Consider the following 23,356-nt stretch of genomic DNA (forward strand, 5'->3'; position numbering starts at 1 on the left):
CTTTCTTTGAACTTCATTAAAAGGAGACAGAGTCTTAGTATTAAGTTAGGCCAAGATCAAGTGAAACGTATTCCTTTTAGAAATGGTGAGGGATTTCCCTGGCAGTCCAGTGGTTAGGACTCCACGCTTCCACTGCACGGGGCGGGGATTCGATCCCTGGTCGGGGAACTAAGATCCCGCGTGCGGCCAAAAGAAGAGAAAGAACTGGTGATGTGGTTGATGATACCTTGTGCAGAGTCCTCACACATGCCCATGAACAGGGGCAAGGATATCCCCATTTCATGCATGACAGTGGTATCTGGTGGGCTCTTTGTTTTGAGCAGAGGCCTCCTGCCCGGAATGCCCTGGGAGAGACCCCCTCTCGTTGTGGGAACTTTCCCACTGCATTCCCCGGGGCAGGAAGTTGACCCCCCCGAAGTAATTCCACGGTCCTTACTCTGGCAGAATTCCCTGCAGTGGGAGCAAATGTGTTTGTGTGCACTTAGGCATTTAAGGAATCATCTCATTAAAAACATCTTCAAGATGAACGTTAATCAGAAGGGAAAGGTCTATTTCATGTTCTATTACGGCTGACTGAGAACTAAACTCATTCTGTAAGATGTGGTATCTAGGCTCTACCTCTATCTTGTCTGATAACTTGATCTCCATCTTTATTTGGAAAGTAACTATTAGGATAGTCTGCTATAGATTAATTTAAATCAGAGCGTCTCTTCCCATCCAGCTCTTGGATGTGTTTTCAGAGGTCAGACATCTACACGCTGGCCGGACTTACACCCAACTTCACCTGGCTGGTGTCAGCTGGTGAACTCGGTGCATGAAATAGCCCAGCTGCAGATGGCCCGTGAAGGAGGCCAGTGGAACGTGGGTGGGATTTGACAATACTAGGAGTTCGCACTGGATCTCAGGGGCGTCCCTCCCGTCGGATGTGTGTGTGAGACCAGCACCAGGACATGGTACAAGGGTATCCTTTTTTTTTTTTTTTTTTTTTTTTTTTGCGGTACGCGGGCCTCTCACTGTTGTGGCCTCTCCCGTTGCGGAGCAACAGGCTCCGGACGCGCAGGCTCAGCGGCCATGGCTCACGGGCACAGCCACTCTGTGGCATGTGGGATCTTCCCGGACCGGGGCACGAACCCGTGTCCCCTGCATTGGCAGGCGGACTCTCAACCACTGCGCCACCAGGGAAGCCCTACAAGGGTATCTTTATACGGGATAATGACAAGAAGGTGGCTGTTTCGAAAAGGTCAGGTATTTGTACCTCTTATTTCAGGGTGCTGACCTCACTGCCCAGAACATTCCATGTCAGTTACCCTCCCAGGCTTCATCCCATCCCTGCTGGGATAGGAAGGGCAGGTGCCAGACAGAGGAAGGGCTGATTTCTGAAGATCGTAACCCTTGTCTACAGTCTGTACAGCTGGGCGGTGTCTTGCCGTCCTGCCCTGGGCCTTTCTGCTAGTGATGGCAGCTCTGTCTGCATGGGGCCCGGGCTGTGCGATGCGGCAGCATCGCACCAGCCCTGACATGTGGCTCTGAGGGGTACCAGACTGCTTGAGTCAACAGGCAACAGAATCAGGCAGCTCAGCTCGTGCAGTATAACTGGGCGGTGCCTCCCAAGAAGTTGGGGAAACTCCCCAAGCAAAAGACCAGGGTCCCTGGCCCCAGGGCCTTCCTTAACTGCAGAAAAGGAAGTCTTTATGTGACCCTACAAGCAGCTATGTCTGAGGCCAAGGACTCTGTGCCCCAGCTTCCTCCTCCCTAAGATGTGTGACAAGAGCACCCACCTTACGGGGAGATGGTTAAAGCCAGTGTGAGCTGTCACTCTGAAGGCCTCCCCCCAACGCCCGCCTTTTCCTTTTTTTCCCTTCTATTACTTTCTGGACTTCAAGTGCAAGATCGTTTTCTTCATCCAAACACATCTCATATAACACAATTTGTCTTTTCTTTCTAAAACGAATCAGACTTTGACCCAAGTACTGATCATTTTCTACGAACAACTGCGTTACTTTCCCTGAGAAACTGGCCTGACGCTGCAGTCTGGCTTAGGAGTTATTCTCTGGTTCTGGCATTGTTTTAATTTGAGGTAACTGTTTATGTGGGTTTACTGCCCACGAAGCTATTAGGACACAGAGAGGAGGGTGTGTTTCTTGTTCATTTTGCGTCTTGAGCACTGGCCTAGTGAAAGTCTCAATAAATATATATGGATGGAAAGAAAATCAGTGCACCTAGACCTGGCCTCCCCTGTGAGCAAGTCAAGCAGGGCTACCTCCTTTGATTTAAAATCCAGTAACCAGTAATCCAGTTAACCTTATGTAAGTCTCTAAGGTTTACTGGACATTAAAATTGGCCTTCATACTATTTACGAAGCTTTACAGGAATCTACATAGATTTGTGTACAGCCATCAACTTGGAATTCTTCTTAAGGACAGTGATTGGAGGCATACTCTATTCGGATTAAATCTGAAGTACCTTTCAAGAGTAATTTTAAGTAAAGATACTTAAAATCGCTATCCTATCAGTTCTGTAATACATTTTTATCACAGGAGGTTAAATCCTTAGGTCAAAGAGGAATTTTGTGGTCCAGAACACCATTTGTGTGACTTACTGGCTAAGTCTAGAAAAACTATAATACAGAAAGTTTTGTTGAAATGGAATTTGGTTTATCATATTAACAAATGATAGTGTTAGCTAATATGGAAGAAGTTTTTATCATATGCCAGATATGGTGTTCAATGTGTTAATCCTTGCAACAACCCTATAAGGTTGGTATGCCGTTATTCGCACCCATTTTGCAGATGAGCAAACTGAGGCTCCAGGAGGGAAGTCATTTGTCCAAGGTTGCACGGCTCACGAGCAGGGACACACCTGGCTTCAGAGTGGGGCCTCTTCCCCACCAGGCTGAGAGGCAGGAGAGCAGAGTGGTTAAACAGGGATCCAGTTCTCTCAGCACTGCCTCTTCCGAGCTCTGTAACCCTGGACAGGGTCCTAACCCTCTCGGGGCCTCGGATTCTCACTTGTAAGTAGGAAAAAAAACCCTCATTGGATTGAAGGAGACTAATGCATGTTATGTGCTTAAAACAGTGGACCACACGGTCAACAAGCATTAAGATGTTGTAATCGAATTCCATCACCATTTTTTGCATTCTTGATCAAGGCCAACTTTATGTCATTGCTTGGGTTTAATTACAAAGGCATGCACATCCCGCCCCCAGCCCTCCCATGTGAAATTAGTGAGCTGCCTGCTCAGAGGTCGGTCTCTCTCTGTTCTCTCCTGGGGAAACCCTTCTGAACTGCCAACCCATGAGAGGAGTGACATCAGTCACCAACATCTTCGTGTCAATTAGTTTATCACATCCTCCCTAGTGCCAGGAGAGCCAGGGGGAGAGAAGTGGGGGCACGCAGGCTTTAGGAAGAGAGGAGCTAAGGTAGGGGCAGTCAGAGATCAGAGGAGGCTCAGAAAGGAGAGATGCAAACTCAAGGCTGGCCAAGCGTGATGAAAAAAGGCTGGATACCCAAGACAAGTCCCTTTTGAGCTTTTCTTACCCTTTACTCTTGGGACTTTGTTAAAGATGTTAAAGAACATAGTGTATCCTTCCTGCCATGCGAGTCCTTTCCCGAAACGTGTTAATGTGCGATTATTGTGGCACAAAATTTACAAATCACACCTGTGGTACCATTCGAAGTATTCAGAGTGCCCTGAGGCAGTCCTGTGCTTTCCATGATTTCTGCCTCCAGCAGCCTTCCTCAAAAAAATGTTCAAAATGGTAACTATTCTTCAAGTTGTTTTCTCCTGTGTGATTATAAATGCTTTATAATGCTTTGCTATTATTTCAATAGCAAAGCCTAAATCTGTTAGAGGAATATGTGTGTATATATATATATATATATATATATACACACACACACACATATAGTGGTTATTACTAATAATGAGAAAGTATAGTTTATTTTAAATCCTTGGATGAAAATGTGCCCCCATTGCACTGTAAGAGTCCCGTGGAGTTCCACGGGCTATGGCGTGCTATGTTAATTTCAGAAATTATTTTGGTTAGCTACAGTTTTGTTGCTGTTGTTTTTAATATTAGAACTTCCCCTCTGAGCACTCCATGTGAGCTCCTGAGCAGTCCAAACCAAACAAGACCTGTGATTATTTAAAGAAGCCACTTTGATTCTCCAGTCCGCTCATCCTTTTCAGATACAAAAATAACACATTGTTTTATCTATGAGTATAAGAATCCTTTTTCAAAGGAAATAAAAAGAGCAGACAGTTTCCTTCCTGGCTAATTTGTGAACCTCTTTAAATATGTTAAACATAGCCACAGACACAACTTATTTCCCTGGTTTCACTTCCTAAACTCAACCTGACAAGATAGGTCAGTGTGGAGGGTCTATACTGCATATATGAGGAAATCAAGTCTAAAGCTTTTTCACTTTTTTCTATAAATTTATTTATTTATTTTTGTCTGTGCAGGGTCTTCGTTGCTGCGCGCTAGCTCTCTCTAGTTGTGGTGCGTGGGCGCTACTCTTCGTTGTGGTGTGCGGGCTTCTCATTGCCGTGCTTGTGGAGCACAGGCTCTAGGCGCGCGGGCTTCGGTAGTTGTGGCGCACGGGCTCTAGAGCGCAGGCTCAGTAGTTGTGGAGCACGGGCTCTAGAGCGCAGGCTCAGTAGTTGTGGCGCACGGGCTTAGTTGCTCTGTGGCATGTGGGATCTTCCCAGACCAGGGCTTGAACCCGTGTCCCCGGCATTGGCAGGCGGATCCTTAACCACTGCGCCACCAGGGAAGCCCAAGTCTAAAGCTTGATTCACCTAATTCACAGCCACCAGAGTGAGAAGAATAAATGATTTAGACTCCAGAAGCAAGAGTCTCATTTCAGTGATGCGATCACTAGGCAGGTACTGCCTTTAACCGTTCTGAACAGCGTCCAAGGATGAAATTTTTATTCAATGAGCCCAGAGTACTTCTGTTCAAGATACTGCATCTCATTCACAAGACGCACATACTGTCAACTTTCAGAAATTCCTCCTATTCAAAATTATACCTTTATGTGGAGCTGAAACCTGCCTCTTTGAAATTTTACCACCATCTCCCTTCCTTGGTTCTGGTTATCTTTTCTGGTGAGTCAAAGAATGAGGCCAACATCTCCTCTGTCTGAAAGCTCTTTAAATATTTGAAGAAAACAATCCTGTCCTCCCCAAGTGGACTCATTTTTAGACTAAACATCCTCATTTCCTCGCACTGTTTTATCATTACCGTATTAGGCTATGCCTTCGTTTGTTTATGCTTCTCTTAGAAATAGGTACAGATATTTCATGTGTGGCTTGATGATGGCTGATCAGGTAATTTCTCAGCTAACCACAGTTTTTCAGCAGAGAGGCTGGATACCGCCATCACTCTGAGAGCAGAGAAAGAGTTACAAAAGAGAGCAAAGGAGGAGACGGCAGAAGAACTATAAAAAGCAGACACAAGAACGCAAAACAGGGCTGTTGGGGGCAATAATGGGTGAAAAGAAGGAGTCATATATATAGTGTCTGCAGCTACCTTGCAGATTAGACCGTTTCTCTAAGTGATATTGAAGATTAATGCCCCATGAGGAAAAAGATCATGAATCCAAAGTACCAATTCCTCGGGGTCGGGGAGGGAGGGATTGGGCATTTGGGATCAGCAGATGCAAACTATTATATAAAGGATGGATAATCAACAAGGTCCTACTGCATAGCACAGGGAACTATATTCAATATCCTGTGAGAAAGCAAAATGGACAAGAATATGAAAAAGAATGTATATGTATAACTGAACCACTTTGCTGTACGGCAGGATTAACACAACATCGTAAATCAACTATACTTCAGTGAGATAAATTTAAAAACAAAAGTACCAATTCCTCAGAAAATTCAATGGACCAGCCAATAGGAAATGGCTAGAATTGTTGAGATTCTGTCATTGCCAAGGGAGCTATCAGTGTGGGAGGTCCAGAGCTGCCACTTAACTCACTGTCTTCTTTCCTGCCCCATCCACTTGGCCAATCCAACATCCCGCAAGGCCTCCTTCAGAGGTCAAGTCACTCGCCATATCGTTTCTGGCCTCTAGGAAGTCCTTTAGCCTTTATCAGCGGCACTGTGCAGTCTGTTTTATACAAACTAGGGTTTCTGTGTTACCCACAGGAGGAGCTCAAAATGTTCATTGATCTGGTTCTAACGGTTTCACGTTCCCCTTAATCGCCTTCCAACTCGGTTTTCAAAGCACAGAGAGGTTAGGGATCGTGACTTGCACGTCCATATCCTGCAGCGTCCTGGACAGATATATAAGTGGTTGACTTAATTTAATTTGGCTTCTCTCGAATGCCTTCAACAATATAGTGATGTGTTTCTCGTTTCAGACATTCACTGGTGGTTTTCTAAAGAGATTAATCCAACGAACATTTCTCGAGTCTCTGGACCAGGAGAGTGAATAATGCTCAATGATGAGCATTGTACTCAAGGTCCATGCCAAGTGCTGTGGGAGCACGGGGTTCAGGGAGCATGGTGGTGAGACGCGAGAGATGAGGTGTAGAGAAAGTGACCCAAGAGCGAAAGTGAATTTTAAAAGATGAGTAGGATTACTATATATAAAACAGGTAAACAGCAAGGACCCGCTGTAGAGCGCAGGGAACTCTACTCAGTATCTTGTAATAACCTATAATGGAAAAGAATCTGAAAAAGAATATGTATAATGTATAACTGAATCACTTTGCTGCACACTTAAAACTACCACAGTGTAAATTAACTGTACTTCAGGAAAAAAGATAAAAAAGTAAAAGGTGGGAGTAGGACTGTCTGGGGGAGAACAAGTTGGGAAGGAAGGCTGTTCAGACAAAGGGAAAACGACGTGTAAAGGGCAGAGGACCGGGGGGAGTGCGGTGTGTTCCGGTTTAGTCCAGGTGGGGGGCCTGGGGCGTGTGAGGGGATGAGAGCTGAGGCTGGAGGAGAAGCGTGTGCAGGACCGAGTGTGCTGGGGTGAGGATGATGGTAACCACGAACCGCTACAAGATTTCCTTCAGAAATTCTTACATATTCTGAAGTTTACTGGGGAGCATTTGCAAACAGGCTACTGAAGAAATTCCATCTCTTCATGTAAAAACCTCAGCGAGCCATAGATGTGTATACATCTGAGAGGCGCCAATTCGAAGACTTTACGGTGCTATAAATGTTATGTTTTCTGGGATGATTTTTGGAGAATTGAAATTGAGGTCTAATCTCTGTTCTAAATGGAAGCCACATGGCCAGAGTCCACGGTCGGATGAGGTCCCTTTAGGTTTTGCTGCTCAACAAAACTGTCTGAGGAAGCCCTTGGAATATTTTTCTTCCACGTGGTCTGTTTATCATGTGTTGCTTCTCTCTCAGAGTATTTTGCAGCCTACTTCGTGTTAAAAAACCAGTTTACGAAAACGGTGGGAAGAGCCAGCCTATGTGTAACTGGTGGGAACTGGAAAAAGAATGGATAATTTCCAGCGTGTGGGTTTTTTTCTCTCTACACCCAGCTTCTGCTTTCTTGGATTTCTTTCTCACAGGTGTGGCCACTCTGGTCATTCTCTGTGGGTCAGTGTCATGGCTCTGGCAGCAGCTGGCTCTCCTGTCTTCCAGGAACTACTGTCCCCCCACAGAGACTGTGTTCCGACGGTGGCCTGTGTCCTCACCTTCAGCCTCGCCAGGAGGGGGACCAGCCAGGCCTTCCCAGCGGGACGGGGAGGGGAAAAGGAGGTCAGGGAAAGGAACAGACTGGAGGGGGGCAGTGGGACGCTGGGAGGTGGAAAGTTCAACAAACAGGGAAATAGGTGTCTGAGCAGCTTCTCGTGCTCTCTGGAGCAGTTGTTTACCTTGAACGGTGAGGTATGCCGAACTCTCCGCGGACCCCTTCTGGTTGGTGGCTTTGCAGTGATAGACACCTTCATCCTCTTCCGTGACTCTTTCAATAAACAGCGTGCTGCTTCCTGGTCCTAAAATAATTCCTGGGGAGCGAGAGATGTTTAGATGAGTGAGCCTGGATGACAAAACAAAACAGCCACTTCTGTAACGCAACCCTCTTCCTATCATTATGCCTCCAGACGAGGAAGTACAGGCTCTGGTTCACCTGGGCCGGGGCTGCGTATTTGTTTTCTCTCCTCCAGGCTTTTTCGTAGTACCTTCTAGAGCTCTGAGCCCCTACTTGGGAGACGCAGATCTGACCCAGGCCAGAAAGAAATGAGATGGGGCTACCGCCCCCAACTTGAAAGAGCACATATCAAGGAGGCAGCATATCTACTACTACTACTACTAATAATAACTACCATTTCCTCAATGCCCGCCGTGTGTCAGGCACGACCGACACCCCATTCCTATCTCGACAACCACCCTGTAAGGGGTTATCGTCTCCATCTTTCAAACGTGGACACTGAAGTTTGGGGAGGTTAAGGGACTCAACCGAGAGCGTGCAGTTTGATGGAAAGCACATTCGTGGCTCAGTGGTCCAAGCCAATCCCATTTCGTTGGTCACAGTGGTAAAGAGCGTGGGCTGGGCTTTAATCGAGGCCTCCCCAGCACAGCTCTGTCACTTTAGGCCAGTTACTTCACCTTTCTGTTTCAGTTTCCTCAGTCTTATGATGACAGTGAAAGCAGTTCCTACTCAATCAATGGGAAAACGAATAGCAACTGCCCAGCACGTAGTAGGTGCTCAGTAAATGCAGGTGTAAGTATTACCGTGGAGCCGGTGCGAGGGAAGGAGCTTCCAGACCCAGTCGCTTCAATAGCAAGTACTGCCCCATGTATTTGAGCACTGACTGTACTTTAGCCTGTGGCAGAGACTTGGGGGGGTAGAGAGGGGCAGGCTAAGACACCGTGTCTGTCGAGGAGGGAAAATCAACTCATACCAAACACAACATACATACATTCTCTCTCTCTCTCTCTCTCTCTCTCTCTCTGTCTCTCCCTCCCCACCCCTCGACACACACGCACACACACACACGCGCACACACCAGCAAACAGAAAATGTTTGATGCGTGAGAAGAAATACATGTAGCACAGCGGACCCGATCAAATGTAAAGTGTGGCCGGGGAGGAGCTCAATAAGAATAGGCCACCCAGGGAAGGCGTCATGGAGTATATGGGCCTTGAGTTGAGGTCAGGTTATCAGAGGTGATGGGAGAAGGGGGGCCACTGTGAAAAGGCAAGACCCTGAAATGAACACGCGCCAAGTGCTTGTTCCGGAAGAAATTGAACCCAACCAGACCAGAGGCTGTATTTTGTTAGTTGACATAGTTTGTATTCTCCTGACTATGAAAACTGTATCTGATATAGAAAACTTGAGAAATACTGGAAAGCATAAAGAAAATCTGAAAAGACAAACAAACCTACAGTCTCACCCCTGGTCAGGTCTCCTTTAGTCTTTTTAAAGTGGCCTTTTTTACACAGCTTGTGCATTGACATAATGACTATTTTTGAGGGCCACCGTGTACTGGACACTAGTCTAGATGCTGGAGATACGGTAATAAGGCAAATGAGTCCTTGGCCGCAAAGGGCTTAAATCAGAGTTTGGGAGAAGTACCAGTAAAGAATGTCATTTCAAGTAGCCATAACGTTTGTGAGGGAACTAGACCCGGTTAAGGAGGTCACACGTTAAGGAAGGTGAAGAAGCTACCTTAGATGGGGTGTTCTGAGGAGACTCTGAGCATGTGATGTTTTGAGCAGAGACCCAGGAGGTGGGCAGGGGTGAGCAGGTGAGGACCTGGAAAAGGGCATTCTAGGCACAGGGAGTAACACATATAAAGCCCGTGGGGCAGGAAGGAGCTTGTTTAGGGAAAGATACAGTGGCTTTGTCCAGGGGTGACTGTGTTTGTCGGAAGTGGTAGGGATTGGTGGTGCTGGGGAATCTTTTTTCTTTTTTTTTTTTTTTTTTTGCGGTACGCGGGCCTCTCACTGTTGTGTCCTCCCCCGTTGCAGAGCACAGGCTCTGGACGCGCAGGCTCAGCAGCCATGGCTCACGGGCCTAGCCATTCCGTGGCATGTGGGATCTTCCCGGACCGGGGCACGAACCCGCGTCCCCTGCATCGGCAGGCGGACTCTCAACCACTGCGCCACCAGGGAAGCCCTGGGGAATCTTTTGAAGGCTTGCTTATCGGTTAGCATGTGGTACATGAAAAAGAGTAATAAAAGTCTGGCTTCAGGGTTGATAGTTTGAACAGCTGGGAGGGTGGTGGTACCTTTCCTGGGGGGGGGGGGGAGCAGGTTTGAGGGAGAAAAATCAAGAGTTCTGTTCTGTTTCGTGAGGTTTCATTGGGGGCCCAGGGAGGAGGTCGGGGTTAGAGCTGGCTGCAGGGACTCAACATTCGGGAGGCGTGGAAAGCCAGGGGAATGGAAACAAAGCTCATGGGAAGTGAGTCCGGAGAGAGACGACAGCTGGCCTGAAGGCTGAGCCCCGGGAAATTAGAGAAAGAGGAAGCAGCAGGGATTGAGGAGGAGTAGCCCGGGAGGTTGCAAGAAAACCAGGAGAGCGTGATTCCTAGAACCAAGGAGAGAGCTCATGATGGAGAAGAGCAACGAGCTACGTTCGGTGCAGCTGTGAGACTACGAAGAAGGGAGATCACAGACCACTGTGTTTGGCAATGAGCCGTTTCAGTGACATCTGGGAACAGAAGCATGATGACTGTCACTTAGAGACAGGAGGTGATGGAGGAGAGAAGGTTAGGGGGTTACTGTCAGGAGGGTAGCTGGAGACCAGCACGAGGTCAAGGAATGAATTCGTTTTAGAAATGTGAAACTTTACAGCATGTTTACGTGCTGATAGGAATAATCTGCGGGGGTTGGGGGGAGAGAGAACGAACAGAAGGAACAGTACCAGGAGTGGATTCTTAAAGAAGTGAGAGGGGATGGAACTCAGTGGCTGAACTGGCCTTGGATAGGAGTCTAACAGGAAGAATGGCAGAGCGTAAAGGGACATAGACTGGACAATTTGGTGATACATTTTCTCAATAAACAAGAGGTACTCATCTGTTGAAACTGAGGAGGAGGTGATTTTGGAGGTTTGAAGCGAGAGAAGAAGGTGTGAAATAGTGTGCTGGGAGAGAGGAAACAAGTCCAGTAGTGAAATGTTGGTAAGATTTCTCCTAATGCTTATACAAATTTAAATACTGACCCCAGCCCCCCAATATCATAGCATAAGTTATTCCCCATGTCCTTACATGCTTTGAATATAGTCATTCATCATATGCATGTACCCTAATGCTTGGTGTTAGGTTATATCTAATTGCTCATAACTATAAGTAATAGTGCAATGACATCTTTAAGCATAAAGATTTTTCTGAATTTCAGATTATTTCCTTAGGAGAGATTTCCAGAAACAGATCTATTAGGTCAAAAGCTCTTGATTCATCTAATCACACTGCCCTCCAAAAAGATAACACCAGTCAAAGCTTCTACCAGCAGAGGATAAGAGACTATTTCATCACTTTCCTCCCAGTAGCATCTAAAAAATAGAAAACACAAAACTTTGTTGATTTGATAGAGTAAAATGATGGTTGTCTTAATTTGTATCTTTTCGGAACATTCTTTCATGTGTTTCTTAGCCATTTTTATTTTCAAAGCACCTGTTTTGAGTAGTTGACTGGAAAAGGTGAGTTCAGATTACGGAGAGCTTTGAAATCCCGGCTGAGGAGTTTCCATTCAATGGAGAAGGAAAGAGAGGGTCACAAAGATTTTTGAGGGAAATGACCTAATGAGAGCAATGTTTAAGGAAGTTTAGTCTAGAAGGAGAATGCAGGATGGACTGGAATGAGGAAAAAGTGGTATCTGGAAGTCCAGCTCAGCAGTGGTAATTCAGGCAAGGAGTGATGAGGCTCTAAGTGTGGATGGTGGGAAAGGAAGTGGAGGGGGGAGAGATGGAAACAGACACTTTGTAGAAACAAGCCACAGAAATCGGTGCTTTATTGGATCCAGGAATAGACAGAGATGAGTCCAGGATGGTTCTGGAAAAAACATGAGAGCTCTGCCCTGTAACCTTGGCTAGATCATTTAATCCCTGTGGGGCGGTTTCCTCATCTGTAAAACAAACAAAAAACCCCTGCTTTATCTCTTTCACGGTATTGCTATGAGGATCAACAAAAATAATTTCAGTGAAAGCTTTGAAAAGTGCAAGATAGGGTGTAAGTGGCGCTCCCAGAAAGTGAAAGTGTGGCTGGAGAGTGGGTGATCGGGGCACTGAACGTTTGGAAGAGCAGCGATCTGGCTACCCACAGTGGTCTCCACTGCAGCTGACCTGAGCCTCAACCAAGTTTCTGTCACTCAGATCCCAAATTAAGGCTAACGTGCATGATCAAATAAAGTCAGAGGACTTGGATTTCACCCAAGGAGACAGATGTGTAATTGCAGAGGTGAGAGGATGGTGCCAGGGACGCTGATGAGCTGACATCATCTGGCTCAGTTCCCTCTTCCCATCACGTGGAGGAGAGATGGGGTGAGAAAGTGTCCAAAACCAACAAGCACAGCTCTTCTTTCTGACTTGGCCTCACTCTGCACAGCAACAAAGGCACAGACCTGGATACGTCATCATCAGACCCCTGAGAAACCTCGTCACGCTTCTCTCATTCTCTACTCTCGCTACTTACTTCCCTTCTCACATAAACAGGCCAGTTAATCCCCTTATTATTTTTCCCCATTCATCAAATCTGCCCATACTTAAACTTGGGGAGACAACTATAGTTCTTTTTTTTTTTTAAGTCTTTATTGAATTTGTTACAATATTGCTTCTGTTTTATGTTTTGGTTTTTCGGCCGGGAGGCACGTGGGATCTTAACTCCCCGACCAGAGATCGAACCCACATCCCCTGCATGGGAAGGTGAAGTCTTAACTACTGGACCATCAGGGAGGTCCGTCCCCTAGTTTCTTTAATGCCTTAACCTGTTGCTACCTTGATGCAACCTGTTCACTATGATACAGGCTCTGGTCTACCAGTGGAGCTCACCTACTAAGGAGGGCTCTCTTTTTAGTTTTGAATTTTTTCATTGTAATTTCAAAGATTTTAAGAGTGCAGAAAAAATATAACCCATGTGGCTCACCAATAAGAGAGCCAGATGTCAGCATTTTGCCATATTTGCTTTAGACCCCTCTCTTTTTTGAAGTGTTAATTTAATTTTAAATTTTTTATTGGAGTATAGTTGATTTACAGTGTTGTGTTAGTTTCTGCTGTACGGCAAAATGATTCAGTTATACATATATCCACTCTTTTGAAGATTCTTTTCCCATATAGGTCATTACAGAGTATTGCGTAGAGTTCCCTGTGCTACACAGTAGCTTCTTATTATCCATTTTATACATACTAGTGTGTATATGTCAATCCCAGTCTCCCAATTTATCCCTCCCCCTTTTCCCCGTTGGTAACCATAAGTTTGTTTTCTACATCTGTGACTCTTACTGTTTTGTAAATAAGTTCATTTGTACCATTTTTTTTAGATTCCTCATAAGAGATATCATATGATGTTTGTCTGTCTGACTGACTTCACTCAGTATGACAATCTCTAGGTCCATCCACGTTGCTGCAAAAATTTATAGATACTTTCCCCCTTCTCCTCCCTCTCTCCAAAGCTACCACTATCCTAAAGTTGGTGCACCTCATCCTCATGTTTTTGTACTTTGTCTACATATTGATGGATGTGTATCTCTATAGAATATATAATATTGTTTTGTGGGTTTTAAAATTCCAAATAAATTGTGTCATATGGTACATATCCTTTTTTTAACTTGGATTTTTTTAAAAATATTAAAACACTATTCAACAGTGTTTTAATATTTATCCTTGTTGATACGTGTAGATGGAGTTCACTTCACTGACATGTAATATTCCACTATATTAAAAAGCCACAGATTTTTTTTTTTTAATCCACTTCTCTCCTATACGGTAGTTAGGTAGTTTCCACTTTTTTTTGATGTTACAAAGAAGGCCACAATGCACATCTGATACAGCTCTGGGTACCTTGTTATGCAATATCTCCTTGTACTGGGTTATAGGATATACCCATTTTGAACTCTACCAAGTATCACAAAATTGTCTTCCAAAATATACCAATTTACACTTTAACCAGCAATGAGTAAGGGCTCCCCTTTCCCATTACTCACCAGTATTTGGTGTTATCAGGTGTTTTAACTGATGGCAAAATTTTGGGTGTGAAGTGACATCCCTGATTACTAGTAGGTGGAACATCTTTTTCCATTTTGGTTGGCCATTCAGGCTTCTTTTCCTGTGAATTGCCTGTTCTGTGTCCTTTGCACATTTTCCGATTAGCCTATTTGTTTTGTTCTCAATGATTTTAGGGTTCTTTATATGTTTTGGATCCTGAGCCCTTGTTAAATATGTTACAAGTCTTCCCCATTCTATGAACCGTCTTTGAAACTTTGTTTATGGTGAAATTTTTTTTTTTTCTTTTCTGTACGCGGGCCTGTCACTGTTGTGGCCTCTCCCGTTGCGGAGCACAGGCTCCGGACGCGCAGGCCCATTGGCCATGGCTCACGGGCCCAGCCGCTCCGCGGCATGTGGGATCTTCCCGGACCGGGGCACGAACCCGCGTCCCCTGCATCGGCAGGCGGACTCTCAACCACTGCGCCACCAGGGAAGCCCCTATGGTGAATTTTTAATACAAAAGCTTTTAGAATCTTAATGCAGTCAAATTTATCAATCTTTCTATTATCCTTTGTGCTTTTTGTTACTTGTTAAAGAATATTTCCTATTCTGATATCATAAACTATTCATTCCCCTTATATACTTTCTTCCCCAAAAAATCTGATTAAAGAATTTTGCCTTTTCTCACTTAGGTGTTTAATACATCTAGATTTTCTTTTGGAGAAGGGTATGTTTATTGCGTGAGGTAAGAATCTAACTTTTAGGGCTTCCCTGGTGGCGCAGTGGTTGAGAGTCCGCCTGCCGATGCAGGGGACGCGGGTTCGTGCCCCGGTCCGCGAGGATCCCACATGCCGCGGAGCGGCTGGGCCCGTGAGCCATGGCCGCTGAGCCTGCGCGTCCGGAGCCTGTGCTCCGCAACGGGATAGGCCACAACAGTGAGGGGCCCGCATACCACAAAGAAAAAAAAAAAAAGAATCTAACTTTTCCTGTATAAATAGCCAGTTATGCCAGCTTCACTTACGGAGTAATCTGTTCTTCTCCCACTGAGTTCTGGTGCCAGCTCTGTCAGATACTCAGTGTCCATATATCTGTGGTTCTGTTTTTAGGCTCTCTGTTTGTTCACAATGACCTATTTATCTGTCCCACATGAGTTAAACCATGATTAACTTAAGTTATGATTGCTTGATAACACATCCTGATATTTGGTATGAGATGATCCCTTTTTCAAAAGTGTCTTGGACCTTTACACTTCAATATGGATTTCAGGTTTAGCTTGTCAAACTCTAAAAAGCACTGTTGGAATGTTGATGGGAATTCCACTGAATTTATGTAATAATTTGGGGGAAATTGTCATATTTATTTTTAGGTCGAAACATGAAATTGTCAGTATTTTGACCTATAAAATGGCTCAAACATGGTTCAACGTGATAATAAATATTCCCATCTAAGAATACCAAATATCTTTGCATTACTTAGGTCATCTTTTCTGTCATTTGATAGCTTTAGGATTTTCTCTTAAATATATTGTTCTTCAGTTATATTTATTCCTTGATAACGTTGTAATTTTTGTTATCATGCAAAATGGCATTGGGTTCTTTTTTTTTTAAACATCTTTATTGGAGTATAATTGCTTTACAATGGTGTGTTAGTTTCTGCTGTATAACAAAGTGAATCAGCTATCCATATACGTATATCCCCATATCGTATTGGGTTCTTTGAAGAGTCACTTTATCTGAATTTCGTCTTTCCCCTTTGGGTGTCAGTTATTAGACCAAGTAGAACTCATAAACGTGATGCTCTGCTTTGTGTTGCTGAGGTAATTTAATTGTAGGCCTGCTTCCTTCCAGAAGGATCACCTAAATAATTTCCAACCACAAAAATCATGACAATTCCTATGGAAACTTACAATTTATCATGATCAAAACTCTTCTTCACCCATCAAAGTCCAATTCAAATGACATTTCCTCCCTGAAGCCTCCCTTGATTACCTCAGTCAGAGGTGCTAATTTGTATCTGATGGAATTTTATGCCATTCATGTTGCATATTTTTGAATTGACTTTGTACCTATTATGTGTAAGTTTTTCAAAGGTAAGGACTAAGTTTTACTCATTTCCCTTTTCTTTAGAATATACCAAAATGTCTGGCTCATGGTAGGGAATGAGTGTTACGTTTAGGGAAAAAAAAGTAATTTTTGTTATGATAGTCTTGGCTCACCAACTAAATGATAAATGCTTTGAAGTTGGCATATGATAAGTTTTCAATAAATGGTAGCTATGATGATGATGTATACAGTTCTAGGTACACAGGAAGTAATCATACCTTTAGATTGGCAGTTCTTAAAGGAATTCAGTAGCTGAGAGCTGTATCTGAATTAAGGATCAGAAGAGCGAAAATATAGATTCAGGATGGTTAAAGGTGACCCAAGAAAACTAGCGATAGGATGTCTGATTGATTTCCCGCAAATACCACAAAGGAGATAGTACATGTCCAGTCAAACTTTGGAGGTTGGAAAACTATGTCTGGGGAAGAGAAATCCAAGCTTAGTAAATTTAAAAGGCTGACAAAATTCGGAAGTGAAGAATGATGGGCTCATCAAATAGCACTAAAAAGATGAATGAGTCCTATGTTTTCAAATGGTCACCACGCAGCTTCTTCCTTCTTTATTGAGAATTTCACTCTAAGATCAAGCCTTGTGGCAAAGCCTTTACAGATGTAAGAAAAAAAAGTCGGTAAAGTATGGAATAATCTGAGACATGGTGAAAAGCAGCCTTATAATAATGTGCTAAGTTGGAAGAGAGTTGTGAGATGTTTAAAACGTATGGTCTAAAGGGGATGTGATGGGCGATGTGATCTGTGGTGAGGCTGTTTGCTCTATAGCCTTGAAAAAGAGAAAGAAGAGAAGCTCTTAGAAAAGAATGAGATTAAGGACAGTGATGAAAAAGCTGTATAATATTCCTCTCCATGCAATCACTGAATAAGGGAAAAGCCATAAACAAAGGTTCTTTCATTTGAGATAATGTCTATTGCTTTACTAGTTTAACTTCCCAAAGTGGGTTATGATAACAGAATAGTTTCTAAACGCTCTTAAGAAATTGTAAACCAGTTGAATTGAAGGGGTTGTGGTTGAAGTGAGCACCTTGAAACTATGCCAAAAACACATGTATTTCTAAACACTTAAAAGTGAAAAGCGTTTTTTTGCCCTTTCACTGTGAACTTTACTATTGTTCCAATGAAGTAGTTCAAGATGATTTGGGCACTTAACGAACATGTCAAGTGGTGCTAACTCTACGGTTATTAGCTATAAAACCTTAGCTATTCACTACTTATGTCTGTAAATTATAAACACATGCGTGTGTGTGGGCACACACGTAATATACACACATGCACTCATCCCCGCCCCAATAAATTCTTGTGGTATGTTCAGATTGGCCATAGCCCCTTCCATGAGGTTGGATGAATTTGTACTGCAGGATACAGCCATTCACCTAAAGTGGCCTTTCTGTGAATAGTAAAGTAGCGTTTCTATGACCCTTTTAAGGCAGGAAATAATACGGCACTGCAGAAGAGGTTAAAGTCAAGAAGGTATTTTTCCATCGTTAGGAGAATAGCTAAATAAATTATGGGAACACATGCTATGTTGTAGTGTATGCCTGCTTAAAAAAATGAGGCAGACAGTATGTACAGCCATAGAAAGATCTCCAGGATATATTGTGATAAAAGCCAAGCCCTAAAACAAAACATGGAGTATGGGCTTCCCTGGTGGCGCAGTGGTTGGGAGTCCGCCTGCCGATGCAGGGGACGCGGGTTCGTGCCCCGGTCCGGGAGGATCCCACATGCCGCGGAGCAGCTGGGCCCGTGAGCTGTGGCCGCTGAGCCTGCGCGTCCGGAGCCTGTGCTCTGCAACGGGAGAGGCCACAACAGTGAGGGGCCCGCGTACCACAAAAAAAAAAATTAAATAGGAAAAAAAAAAAACACAGAGTATGTGCTCAACTCAAACTTATCTTAGAGATGCTGGCTTTCCCATATAGCCCTACTGTAATCCATTATCTTATTTTGTTCATCACAGTAGTTAGTACTATCTGATTGTATGCCAAAGGCTTATAGTTTTGTCTGTTAAATTTATTACCTGTACTTTTCCATTAGGATGGAAATTCAAGGTCCCTGTTTAGTTTCCAGCACCTGGTATATTCCTGGCACAGAGCTGGCTCTCAGTGAACAGCTGTTGAATGAATGAATGAACCCCATCTATCATTTGCCTCACATATATCTGTGTCCCACATTTGCATATATACACATATGTAGGTAAAAAATGGAAAAATCTTTGATGAAATACACATGAAACAGTTATGTGTCCATTCCCCATAAGGGAAATTTTTATAGCTTATTCTATTTTGGTACTATGAGCTTTTAAAATGAAAATGTACTCGTGTATTACTTATTAAAATAAATAACAGTAGTTTTAATAATGAAATTGTAGGCCTCTTCACCATCAACAAAGAGCCACTGAATGAAAGTTGAAAAGCTCTGTGGATCCAAATACTTATATATTCGCAAAACGTTATAATATTGACTATGTATAGAATGATAAAATATTTTTGAAGAAAAGCAGATCTACGCTTCACAGCAATTTACAGTTGTGGGTTAAAGCAATAAAAGGACAAACCAAAACCTATTCCTTCAGGAGACTGGCGAGAGGGAGAGAGCGGGAGAGAGGGAGAGAGAGGGAGAGAGAGGGAGAGGGATCTTAGTAGCAGATTATGCAAAAATCAAGTTCTGATTGAATGTGGGTGGAGGAGGAATGAATTTACTTGATTTAACTTTTTCAGCAGCGATTTAGTCATGCAAGTGATGGGCTGAGTTCACAGATTAGCTTATCTGAGAATGTATTTGTTGGCATATTTTCCTTAATTGAGCTGGGCAGAGTGGTGACCCCAGCTGCTTTGCTATGTGTCACTTTAGATCCTGGTTAAGCTGTTTCAAGTTTGTCCTTGGGGGGAGGAGGGGTTTCCATGCAAATGCTGAACTTGTGAGATAGAAAAACCTCATCTCATTATTTTGCCAAGAGATGGAGGAGAAAACGTATCCAGGTAGTGTCTGAGTTTTCTTTCTTTAGTCACCCAGGCTTCAGTGTAAGCAGGAAATTGTGGATTGGGGATGGAGACCCGCTTCCACTCCAAGAGCCCAGCCCATGGCTCTTAGTTTTGGAGTTAGTGACTTTGGACAGGGCACAGCCCCTGCTGGTCTCTGGGAAGACTCCTGGGGGAGTCTGCCCTCCCCCTCCCCCATCCCCATCCATCTTTATTTCTCTCTTCTTTTTCTTGCTCTCCCTTCCTTTTTCTCTGCTACTGGTCTCTCAAGCATCGACTGCTCTTCAGACAAAACAAACTGCTGATCGTGGCCATGCTCAAAGTACAGTTCCATGTGTCACAAGAGGTCACAGAAAAGGTCAAAAGGAGGTTAATTCACAGTCAGAAGGGAAGAGCCTTAAGGGGTATGAGGTTTCCGTTTGAGGTGATGGAAAAGTTCTGAAACTAGATACTGGTGATGGTTGCAGAACATTGTTAAAATACTGACTGTCACTGAATTGTGCACTTTTAATGGGTAAAATGGTAAATTTTAGGTGTATTTTGCCACAATTTTTTTTAAAAAGGGAGAGGATTTTTCTAAAGTGATGCCCACATGTACAAGTTCTCTCCCATTTCTTATGTTCTAAATTTTTCATATGAACATTCAAGAGGGCTTCTAAAAAGGCACCCAACCAAACGTAAACGACTTGCTGGGGACCTTGTTGTTTATATGAACGAGTCTGTGCCGGCTTACGGGTGATCCCTCAGCTGGGTCCTGCTGTGGCTGACAGCTTTTGGGAGGCTTTTCTGGGCTGAATGGGGATGAGGATAATAGGCTGGAAAAGGCATCCAAGTAGTTTTCTTCGGGCAAAGCATTAGGATGTGATACGATGCTATGTATGTACATGTAAGACCTAAATACGGCGGAACTTGACGATCAAGAGAGAGATTTGGGGGTGTCAGGATTGAGTCTCCATAAATAACTTCTACTGATTTCCAGTACAAAACGGGCCTCTACTCACGCGTTACTTTTCTGGATGTAAACCCTACAGCTCCACTGCCCTACATGCGTCAGTCCCACCAAACCAGCCAAGCATTAGCAAGTAATCGCGGGAAGTAATTCTCCAGTCTTTCAGCAGGTTAGAGCTGCGGTTAGGGTCGGGGGTCCTCTTGTCTGGGTTGGGCTAGTAGCTCTGAACTCTGGCAGTGCCAACCGACGAACTGTCTTCCCTGCTATTACCCCAACTCCGATTCCCCCTTAATTCCACTCCTTTTCCCCTCACCTTCTGAATGGAAGTTTGTCCTTACGAAAGAGCTGAGCCTCGGTTCTATGCTATGTTCAGCGTGTCCTTCACGCTGACGTTGCTCTCACAGATACAACTAAACCTTGAGATATTCTGGCCGAAGAGTTTTGGATGAAGAGCTACCGGGATATCTACTAGTGAAGCTTGGCCCTTCTTGGTCTGGGTACCTAGAACCCCTTACGTTAAAGACACAGAGGGAAGAGGAAGGGATGACGTGATTGGCTGATGAGCCGATCACGTGAGCACACTGCCTCAGTGCATGATGGGAATGATACACAGAGCAGCCCACTCAGCTCCCCCTGTGCTGCCCTGTGTGTACCTGGGATGTTTATACTCATTTCTTTCCTGCAATGTCTCTTGATCCATTTTGCACCGTAAGGGTACATTTCATGAGAAAGAAAAGGCAATTACTATTCAAGTTTTGCAAAAGGTTAATTGACATTTCTGAATTTTATTATTCTAGGAAATCATGCAAAAATAGCCTGAAAGTGACGGTCAGTTTATCATCCCGGGGCATCAACATCCTCATTGATCTTTCTCCTCTGCTCTTCCTCAGGATCTTTCTCAGATCTATGAAAACCACTTGACGCTTCAGGTGTAATTCTGTCCCCCAGGTACTAGGACAGTAGGTCACCTTGATCTGAATATGCGCTTACATGTACAGATATTTGGTGTCAGTGACACAGTGAGGACAGGAAAGATGCCCCTTTTAGATCCTTAGATAAATAGTCCTAGTGACCAAGATCTCACTTAGGAAGGAACATTGAGAGTGAGACGGAATTAATTCTTTCGAGATGGAATTAATTCTTCCTCAATTCTTTGTGGTTCCAACCCTACTGCTTTAATCTTAAAATATTCTGAAAATGTCTTGCTGTTCTAGAAATTTCGATGATGGTTTCCTGGGCTTTACTAAAAACATCGCAGGTCAGTATCGCCTTCTGTTCTCTGAAATATTTTCAGAGAGGAAGGGTTTACTTTTCTCAGCAGTTGAATGGCTTTTGTCAGGAACCCCGTTTTCTCTGTACCCCCATCTGGAAGATGGTTTGTGCAGGCATCAGTGTAGACCTAAGCTGGACCCACCTCCTGCCACCTCTGCTTTGCAAACTGATCTTGATTCCTTACAGTGTCACTACGAACTCAGTGGCCAACAGCCCCACTTGCTGTGCTTACTCAGCTCCGTCACAGCTTTAAACATTTTAGGACCTCACTGGAGAATCTGGGAAGAGTGTGAGCTAGAAAGGTGACGTTTTGGATCATTTCGGGGGAACTGCCAGTCCCTTGGGCAGGTGGCTGGAGGAGTTATGAAGACACTCCGGGGAGTCAGAGGTTCTCCAGGGTGACTTTATTCCATTGTTCCAAGTCTGGGTGCAAATTCTTAAAATGGTTAGCCTAACAGAAAGAATGTTTCTTCAAGGAGCTTTCCTGTCTGTCTACCCCTAAGAATCCAACCATACTCAAAGCAGCCACTGTCATGGAATCTGTCTCCAACTTAGAGCTCTCGTGGTGCTTCTCTGGTTCTGGTCATTTCACATTTTCCTTTCACGTCTGGTCCTTTATATTATACTCACTTTAGTGGCTCTGTTCTCTTTTAACCTGTCTCTTCAAAGTAAATAGGTCTCAAACCACCTCCCTCTTTCAACACTTTGCACCCTTTCAGTCCCTCCTAATCGTTCCCAGTTCTTTACTTGGGTCTAATCTGGAGGTTCTCCTACCTTTTATCACTCTTTGAGTATTTTCTCTTATTTCCTCTTTATCTCTCTTCCATTCTATGTGTTCCACTAAAAATGAATGATTGAGAACCTACTGTACACTCAGTGTTGAAGCAGGAAAATTAAAGTACAAAGGATGTATTTTTTCAATTATCTAATGTATTAAAGATCTTTTAGTCCTGTGATAGAGCTGCATTTTCTACCTGTTCCATTTATTAATTCACCTTATTCCATTTTTAGGCTCATTAACTCTGCTGCCCATTGTCCTGATGATAGTAATTTAGGACACACATGGCTGGTGCCTGAAGGAGCTGTGTTCACTTAAAGACGGACACTAACTGATTACCTTAGATATTTGCTTATTCAGATTTTCATTTTCTTGTTCACTGCTGTATTTGCAGAGCCTTGCACAGCACCAGACACAAAATAGTGCCTTAATGATGTCTCCTGAATGAATAAAAGACTGTGGGGCTGATATGGAATGAATTCTGGACCTTTTAAAACGAACTGGATTTTGGTTCAAAATAATTTTTAATTTTATATATGGCATGTCCACTTCTTTAAAATGCTTTGAATACTTTAATATGCTTTACTTTTTTTTTTTTTTTTTTTTGGTGGTACGCGGGCCTCTCACTGTTGTGGCCTCTCCCGCTGCGGAGCACAGGCTCCGGACGCGCAGGCTCAGCGGCCATGGCTCACGGGCCCAGCCGCTCCGCGGCATGTGGGATCTTCCCAGACCGGGGCACAAACCCGTGTCCCCTGCATCGGCAGGCGGACTCTCAACCACTGCGCCACGAGGGAAGCCCTATGCTTTACATTTTTAAAAATAAAATTTTAAAAATAAACTACAGTTTTTATAGCTTAATCTTTAAGGGTTGGAAATGAGAAAATATTCATTGCTTTAAATGCTTGTTAATGCCCACGAGGTCATTTAGAACTAGTGTCTGTTCTCTTCTGGGTGATGGGAACTAGCGTTTAGCTCCACGTGCTCTGCGTTCAGAGTTGCTCTTCTGGTTTAAACCTTGGTCTGCTACCCACTAACCCTATGACCTGGAGCCACTTATTTCCCTTATGTTTCTGCTTCCTCATCCCATAGCCTGTCAAACAGGCACAGTAATTTAGCAAACCTCATAGAACTGTTAGGAGGAGTAAACAAACTAAC

General features: G+C 44.0%; 1 protein-coding gene across 6 annotated transcripts in view; it reads right to left on the bottom strand.

Annotated features, from left to right (window-relative positions):
• FLT1 (fms related receptor tyrosine kinase 1) overlaps positions 1-23,356 on the bottom strand; it is a 172,572-nt gene that overhangs the window by 41,131 nt on the left and 108,085 nt on the right. For 5 of the 6 annotated variants that reach the window (XM_073794998.1, XM_073794997.1, XM_073794996.1 and 2 more), the window contains one exon: positions 7,849-7,980. In XM_073794998.1, the coding sequence (XP_073651099.1) occupies positions 7,849-7,980 (132 nt within the window). Of the gene's footprint in view, positions 1-7,848; positions 7,981-11,825; positions 12,041-23,356 lie in introns of those variants that run through there. The other variant, XM_073795000.1, reaches the window with a different exon arrangement.

Source organism: Tursiops truncatus, chromosome 18, assembly GCF_011762595.2.
Source record: "Tursiops truncatus isolate mTurTru1 chromosome 18, mTurTru1.mat.Y, whole genome shotgun sequence".
NCBI lineage: Eukaryota > Metazoa > Chordata > Mammalia > Artiodactyla > Delphinidae > Tursiops > Tursiops truncatus.